At 53.6% G+C, this 8,137-nt stretch overlaps 1 protein-coding gene across 1 annotated transcript; it reads right to left on the reverse strand.

Moving 5' to 3' along the window:
* Positions 1-1,613: 1,613 nt before the first annotated feature.
* LOC123060705 (jasmonoyl--L-amino acid synthetase GH3.3) lies at positions 1,614-7,820 on the reverse strand. The gene is made up of 5 exons (XM_044483524.1): positions 7,494-7,820; positions 6,601-6,952; positions 6,403-6,504; positions 5,229-6,046; positions 1,614-2,459 (listed from the first exon to the last, which is right to left on the reverse strand). The coding sequence occupies exons 1-5, from the start codon at positions 7,786-7,788 to the stop codon at positions 1,906-1,908; spliced, it is 2,121 nt and encodes a 706-aa protein (XP_044339459.1). The 5' UTR covers positions 7,789-7,820; the 3' UTR covers positions 1,614-1,905.
* Between the last annotated feature and the right edge of the window lie 317 nt (positions 7,821-8,137).

Below are 8,137 nucleotides of genomic sequence, written 5' to 3' on the forward strand. Positions count from 1 at the left end.
GGCCCCCTCAAACTTGTACATAGCTCTGTAATTGCCCCGGATTACATGTTTCATTACGCATGACCATGTACTTACTTTAACGCCGTATATCACTTCTTCTACCCGTACAACCCAAATGTAGCCTACCGAAGTACACCTGTCTGGGGCCACACTGTATCGAAGAATTTGATTGATAAGACAATATGTACCAAATTAATATCAACAAATCCACCACTAGATATATTTGCATATGTATTATTCCGTATTGTAGTTCTTAACAATTTATCTATATATTTCACAAAAAAACAATTTATCTATATATTTGTCAAACTGATAAATAATTGACTTCCTAATTAAATTTAGATGTCGTCTACTTTGGGATGGAGGGGAGTACCTAGTTAAGAGGTTGGTTAGTCAAAGTGACTGCGAAAAAACCCAATATCTAGTGAAGTTTTTCGAAATTATCAAAAGAGATAATGGTGTCATAATTTTTATAGGCACTTACGATGTGTCCAGGCGTGACCAGGTAGCGTCATATTACCCCCAGATTTGAGATGGGTTTAAGGTACACCGATCCGTCCGGGCGTTTAGGATGAAAATTAGGGATCCGTTTTGGGTCAGCATTTTTTGACCAGACACTAGTTAGGAGAGCGTTTTAGACGGTTGAGGGTGAAAAAAGTAGAGGATCCGGCTGTAGATACTCATATTCAGCCACGAACCCTCACATCAACCATTCAAGCGCCTCATGCCCTCATCGGCATGTGCCGCGGCGGGGCTGGCCCCAAGCGCATCACGCCGTTTCACGGCACAGGTCGGCCAACTTTGCTAGAGCTACGGACATTTGTTACAGGTTGCAATCTACAGGAGTACGTGGGGCAAACTAATTGGAAATTAACGGGGATCACACCACTAAATTCATGAGGGAGCAGGGATTACAGGTGGGGCCATAGTCGTCCGTAGAGGGTAGCCTGTATGGTGCTGCCCGTAAGTTTAGAATTCTCGCAGGTCGGCCGGCCGGCACGTAGGGCACCCACAACCCACGCGGGCACGCGGACCTGTGCGCCCATGGCCCTTGGCCATCCACGAGCATATCCCCAGCGGTCTTGGCCCGGCCGGCCTTCAATCATCGATGAGGACGATGCCGCCGCTTTTGCGCGAGTTGCTGGTCTGCCGCCACGCAATGCATGTGACGTGCCTGGGGAGCCCGAGCGAGCGAGAGAATGCTCTGCTCTCCCAACCGCAGGCAGGCAGAAAGTATGCGCCCGTTGTCTCTTTGCGTTTTCTTCAGTGGTGCACTCTAGTTCGAATCCTGCGGGGAGAGAATTTCTGGTCCTCATTCGGATGAGCTTCTTCTATAAAAATATGTTTTGAATGCCAGTGTTCATAGATCTTATTTTTTTACTTTGCGTTTCCTTCTGGACTTCCGGTCAAGAGGATTATTGCATGACCAGCAGCAAATTGGAATCGTACGATGATCCACCCGCATTTTAAAAAAAATCGTGCGATGATCAACCCTAGTCCCACTGTCAGTTTGTAAGGGGTGCCACGAACTGTACAGGAACCATTCCCAGATCATTGAGTTGGGTACATCCGTGCATGTGGTCGGACGGATCTGATCGAACATGGCAAGAAAGTATCCCCAAGACGAATATACTCCTACTAGCCAGCCTTCGTTACCAATGGTGCATGCTGGCAGATGCTGCGCGGACAACTCGACAGGTTTATATTTGATACATACACCTTGCAAACATGCCACATGCGTGAGACACACCACACATACACTTTTGGCCGGTGGCCACACTTTGCAACATCACTGTCACTCACACACTCACACACAGACACAACCTCACCTGCATGCGGACAACTCTGTACTGCTCTTCCCAGACAACCGTGCATGATGCATGTACCCTGTAACCACCGCATGCGTCAGTCGTAGGCGGCGCTGAAGAAGGCCTTGGCGGTGCAGGCGGCGAGGATCTGGAGGACGCCGGCGTTGGAGCGGGCGACGCAGCGCGGCGACTTGAACTGGCTCACGGGGGCGCCCAGGGAGAGGTAGTGGCGGAGCACCCGGTGGAACGTCCCCCGCTGCAGCACCCGCAGCTCCAGCGGGCCGATGGCGCGGGACCGCCGCGACCCGACGTAGCCGGGGTCCGCGAAGGCGCGGTCCAGCTCGTCGCAGCACCCCTGCAGAGCGTCGGCGCTGGCGTCGGCGGCGGCGGCGTTGAGCTCGACGAAGACCACGTAGTGGCCCGGGTCCGACGACATGTCCGCGTGGCTGGTGTAGTCCACCACCTCCAGCTTCTCGGCGGCGAGGAACTTGGCGGCGGCGGCGTCCACGGCCAGCTGCAGGTCCTGCTCGCTGTTCTTGTCGATGTTGATGGACAGCGCCAGGTTCCGGCGGCACACGAACTTGAGCTTGGGCGTCGCGTTGTGGAACCCGGCCACCCGCACCACGTCGCCCAGCCTGTACCGGTACAGCCCTGCCAAGATACGCATTTCGCCTTCAGAATCACTACATCTCTATCACTGACTGTGGAACTTTTCTTGCGATTTTCTGACAGAGGAAACAAACATAGTATCCATCGAAGCAAGTACGTACTACAAATTCATGATAAAATGATGGGCCAGCATGAGACAAACAAGCAATGATGCAAGCAGAATTCTCCTATTTGTGACACTGGCCCGGACCCTATAGTTAGTTGTGGTAACGGATTGGACATGTACCGGCAACCTGTGCGTGCGTGCCCACCTGTGCTGTGTGTTGCACCGGTTCTTATCCAGTTATCATCTGGCAGGACACATCATTTCCTGTAGGTTGATGTGGCGCCCATGCTCGACCTCATCCGTGGAGCCATGCAGGTGAGGCGACGCGACGACAAATCCTACTGTTAACTGACGTAGTACTGAAAACTAATACAACACTAGGATAAATTTTCCGGGGTAGATCGATAGGGAGGTTGGGAGTGTACGTGGCTTCAGATGACGGAAGAGTTTTTGTTGTCTTTGATCTTAGGTTTTGTTTGACAGTTGCAGGCGTTGCACTCACATGTGAATGCGTGTAATGACCTGCCGCCTGCCGGCCTGGTCAAAGTTAAATTTTTGTTAACCTGCTCCGGAGATTAAATACTACATGGATTCCAAGCTACTCCATGGATGGAGTAGCTGCTAGCTATAGGGATCAAGAATGTCGCCTCCTCCCTCTCTAGAAGAAGAAAAAAAAAGGTGGCTACGGTTTTCACGTAAGTGCCGCTGGTACCCCTCGCCTTCAGGTGCCTTCCAACACCAGAGAGGTGGGGAAAACCCTGGTTTGAAGTTAGCAGTGTTTGGGCCGTCCTAGCTTGGGCTAGGCTCAGTGGCGGCGCCAGGTTCTAGAGGGTGGGTATTCATTTTGAAGAAGGGTATTCATTTTGCCTAAATCATCACTATTTTGCAAAAAAATTCGCTTGTTTTATATAAAATTTCAATGGTTTGTCAAAATCTTGGGTATTCAACCGAATACCCAAGAAGACCCCTGGCGCCGCCCCTGGCTAGGCTTCAGTTTGGGTGTTTAGGTCAGTGGCGAGCAATGACATCATCGACAGTGTGGAATACGATCTATGTGTCTTGTCGTCGTTCTGGCGATGCTGATTGGCATTGGGAGACGGTGCATCAAAGCTTGAGTTAGGGCTAGATCTTGGGTTTCATTTGGCCTACATTTCTTCTAGGTGATCTTGAACGAGTTATTTGCTGGAGAGGAGAGTTGACGGCTCATGGTTTCGCCTTTTGCCTTCTTCTCCTTTCGGCGCTGCACGACAATTTCAACTTCGTCGGAAACCCTAGTGAGATAAAGCTTGAGTAGACAGATTTGGGATGATCATCCAACCCCCTTTGCCTTCTTCTCCAGGACGACGATCTGATTCTCAGCTTGCTATCACCGGCTTCTCCTGGCTCGGACCGATGACTTGCCTCCGCCACATCAACAACGCTACCCCGGCACTGCGGGCGTTCTAGAGATGCAAAGGTGTCATTGAGCTTTGCTCACGGCGTGTTGCCGACGAGTGCAAGAGGAAGGTGGCGTTGATATATCAAAGGACATATATTTCATCTTATGCCTTAGTAAGGATAGTCTTATAAAGGTTGGGCAATTTTAACATATGACCTTGCCTTCTCGCGGGCAAGAATGATGAACAGGAGCAAAGGGACAGACCGCCATGCCTCGCATATATATTATTACCGGTCCACCGGTTCAACACCTAATCTATGGATATTTTTCACATAAACTCCAACGTGTTAGATTTTGACGCATTTTGATTCATTAACCTCCATCCCATAATATAATACGTTTTTGCAAGCTATCCACACGCCACACTTTCTAGGCTTGCTTCTCTTTGTATGGAACTTGCATCAATGATGGGCGGGCGTAAGATTTATATTGGAACATCGAGTGCTAAGTCGTGTCTTGGCCAGGGCTACATGTTTGGTCTTTGGAAAAACAACGAGCACTTGATGCTTGGTTTTTTGGCTCCATGTGTTGAACGATCATGTTCATTCCAGACCATGCTGAAAAGTCCTCGGACTCTCATCACCTTTTTGTATTTTCCCGGCGAAAAGGACTTGCATCAGCCGTGTCGATTAACGTACTAGTCAACAAAGTTAATGTATGCTCGACGGTGTAACTTTCATACAGATCACCGATCACAAGCTACTATATACGTGACAGTAACGCCACAACTAATACCCACCGTAGCCGCCATTTTCTGCTTCGTGGAGCATGGTGACAGCGCAGTAGCACTGTGTTCGACTTTGGTTCACAAGGTCAGAGGAGAGAATCCATGTCGCTCCAAGAATGCTCGCCAATATACGTCGCAACCAAACGGGGTCTAGTTCATCGGGCGGCTTATTTGGTGACCAAATTGACCCACTAGACTGGCTAGATAACCGGGCAGAAAATGTTGGCGTCGTACGTCCACCTCAAAATCTCTGTGCGTTTCGACGGGAATCCATCGACAGGCGACCGTCTTATCTACCTAAAAGCTAGCCATTTGGACAGTGGAGGCTCCACTTGGTTAAGTTAAGACCTCAGTGAAGGACTCATCACCCAGCACAAGCACAAGGGTTTGGAACCGGAGGGCGACAGGCCAAGTCAATGCCCCCCTTGCCAAGTCAAGTCAGATGGAAGAACCTTGGCGGGTTCATGCATGGACTCACTCCATGGAGCGTACGTAAAAGAGGCAAGGAGTTAGGGTGGTACAGTGGTGCGTGCGGCGTACCTGCGAACGTGGTCATGACGACCTCGTAGTGCTCGCCGGCGACGACGTCCGTCAGGCCGACGGGCTCCGACTCGCCGTAGCAGGCGTCGGGGCCGGGGGCGGCCGCGCAGCCGGGCCGGAGGGGGATGAACTCGAAGTAGCCGATGTCGGGGAGCACGGTGAAGGTGGCGGACTCGGGCGGCGCCGCGGGCTCCACGTTGGCGCCGATCCACCCCTCGGACGCGCCGTACTCGGCGGCGACCAGCGGCAGCCCGCCCGCGTAGTGCCGGAGCTTCTTCACGTAGTGCTCCATGGAGCCCGTCATGATGCCGTACACGTACTTTGCGTTGGGCCACAGCGCCGGGATCACCCCGTACCAGTTGCTCAGGCCGGCGCACCTGCGCGCCACGGCGTCGGCGAGCTCCGGGTTCGGCCCGGCGAGGAGCGCCGACACGGCCTGCCGGACGGCCGGCGAGGTGACGCGGGTCGGCGAGAGGGCGCCGCGGCGGATGTCGGCGCAGAGCTCCTCCCACACCCGCTCGAAGGTCTGGAAGGCGAGCACGACGCTGTGCGCGAAGGTGGCCGACACCATCTGCACCTCGCCGGCGGCGAGCAGGCCGCAGAGGAGGTGGCAGTAGAGCGACTGCGCGAAGTCGGCGCCGAATATCACCTCGTCGGGGCTGCAGCACTGCGACTGCACCGCGCGCATCGTCGCCTTGAACTCCTCGCTGCGGTACACGTTGGTGGTCGCCGTCGTCGCCGTCAGCCCGCCCTTGGTCGTGAACTGCCGGCTGCTGTAGATGAACTGCAGCGCCTTGCCGTCCTCCACGGGGAACTCCCTGCCGTTAAGCAGTCACCATACATACCTCATTAATGGAGATCACCAGCCGAAAAACCTTCACTGAAACTAGAACGAAACTGACGAGCCGACGGTACAAGTGAAGGAACAAAAGGAGGTTGCAGTCGTACGTTAGGCTTGTTGCATCGATCATGGATTTAATTCTAATAACAGGTTATTCTACGATTGATTACTCCATTCCAACTCACAGATCGATCGCTACTGTTGGTTCACGTGATGTACAAATTGAGAACGGCCGAATTATGGCGGAGGACGACTCCCCGGATCGAGGCCGGGCACCAGAAGCAAGAAATTTAACTTTAAGCGAACGAAATCTGGGCTGGATTTGCTCTCTACCTGTTCCTGAAGGCGTAGGAGGTCCGGTATATCTGCATGGTGGACTTGACGAGCTCCTCGTTGAACAGCAGGTACTTGCGCTTCCCCTGCGTCGTGCCGGAGCTGCACGTCGTACATCACCATGATCAGTCCTTGAGGAGAGCTAAAAGAGGAGCTATACGCTAGGATAGGAGCCTTGATGATTAGCAAGTGGCCAACCTTAGGGAGATGGAGGTGACGGGCTTGCCGGTGAGGACGGGCGTGGCGTCGCCGTCGACGATGCGCTCAATGTAGGGCTCGAGGTCGGCGTGCGTGGCGAGCGGCACGCATTGCTTGAAGCTGGCGGCGTCGGTGCGGCCGGCGAGGCCCAGCCCCCGCAGGTACTCGGTGTTGCCGTTCTCGGCGAGGATCCGCCGCAGCGTCTCCCGCTGCACAATGGCGGCGTCCCGCGTCAGCCGCTCGAACTCGGCGATCACCTTCTCGCCGCTGAACTCGCCGGCCTTCTTCTCCAACATTCTGCCGCTGTCCACTCTCCACACCGGTCGGGCTCCGAACCTGCTGCCACGAGACGCTGCAACAACAGGAAGAAGACCGAAACCAAGTCAGAAACATGGGGGGTGGGGTTAGTTGGTTCGACTGTTGAAGAAGAGGAGGTGACGTCGGCGATGAGATTTTGTGTCCAACATCGCTCGTGTCCTCTTTTGGATAAAAAGCTCGAGCAGGACAAAATTAACAGCACGACTTTTCTTTGCCTCTTCGACCAAACACCAAGGGGGCAAACGAGAGGAGAGGATCGTGCGAGGAGAGCACCGGGAACAGTGGCCACAGGCCTGTGTGCCCCTCGCTGTCCGTGAGGCAGGCCTCCAGCTCTGCTTGCTAAACTAGTTCGGTCCAGGGACAAAGATCCAACGATCATCTCTATCCTTCCGTTTCTTTTATCCCTCTCTCACGCAGAATGATGGGGAGTCTACGCCGCGGAGACGAGCTCCCGGGAAGGAGCCAAGGGCAGAGCAGAGCAAAGGGACGACGCAAGAGACAAAGAACAGCTGGGGAACCCGAGAAAGAAAAGAAAAGAGGAGCGCGCGGCCACGAGCCGGAGCCCGCCCACTCACCTCGGGGTGTCCGCCGCGGGGCCGGGAAGACGACGGCGGCCGGGGACGCACGGGCCGCGGCAACGGACGAAGCACGGCGCGGCAGGGAACGAGGCGCCTCTCCGTCCTTCTGCGCCGCCGCTCGAACACCTAGGCGCGAAGACGCACAGGGGGCAGCGCGCGGTGCGGAGTGGAGAGTACGGTGAGGCGAGGAGTGAGGAGACGACGAGCGCGGGCGCATATATACACGCGCGGTTTTATCTGTGTGCAAAAGGGTACTGGTAGTAATACGGGAACAGACGATCTTTTTTGCCATGGGTTGTTGTTGATGGGACACGATGACGGCCTTTTCATCTTGCTGTGGCACGACACGATCGGGCTGCAGTAATACGGCGGAAAGCTTGCTATCCAGTTTTATCCATGGCTGCAAATGGGTGAGTTGAAGCTAGGAAGGGTTTGATTTAGCTTTATTGCCTCGCGGGTAGCGACAGCCATGCCGATTTAATTCCAATCACAACATCCTTGATTGTGTCCCTCAAGTAATTTTAGGATAACCCAGAGTGGATAATTATCATTTCTGTACGGACAGTCTCGTATACATGGTATATTCACTCCACTTGTAGAAAAACAAAGTTTTACACTATTTTTTTTGGGAAAACTTACGA

The sequence above is a fragment of the Triticum aestivum genome, chromosome 3A (assembly GCF_018294505.1).
Source record: "Triticum aestivum cultivar Chinese Spring chromosome 3A, IWGSC CS RefSeq v2.1, whole genome shotgun sequence".
Classification (NCBI taxonomy): Eukaryota; Viridiplantae; Streptophyta; class Magnoliopsida; order Poales; family Poaceae; genus Triticum; species Triticum aestivum.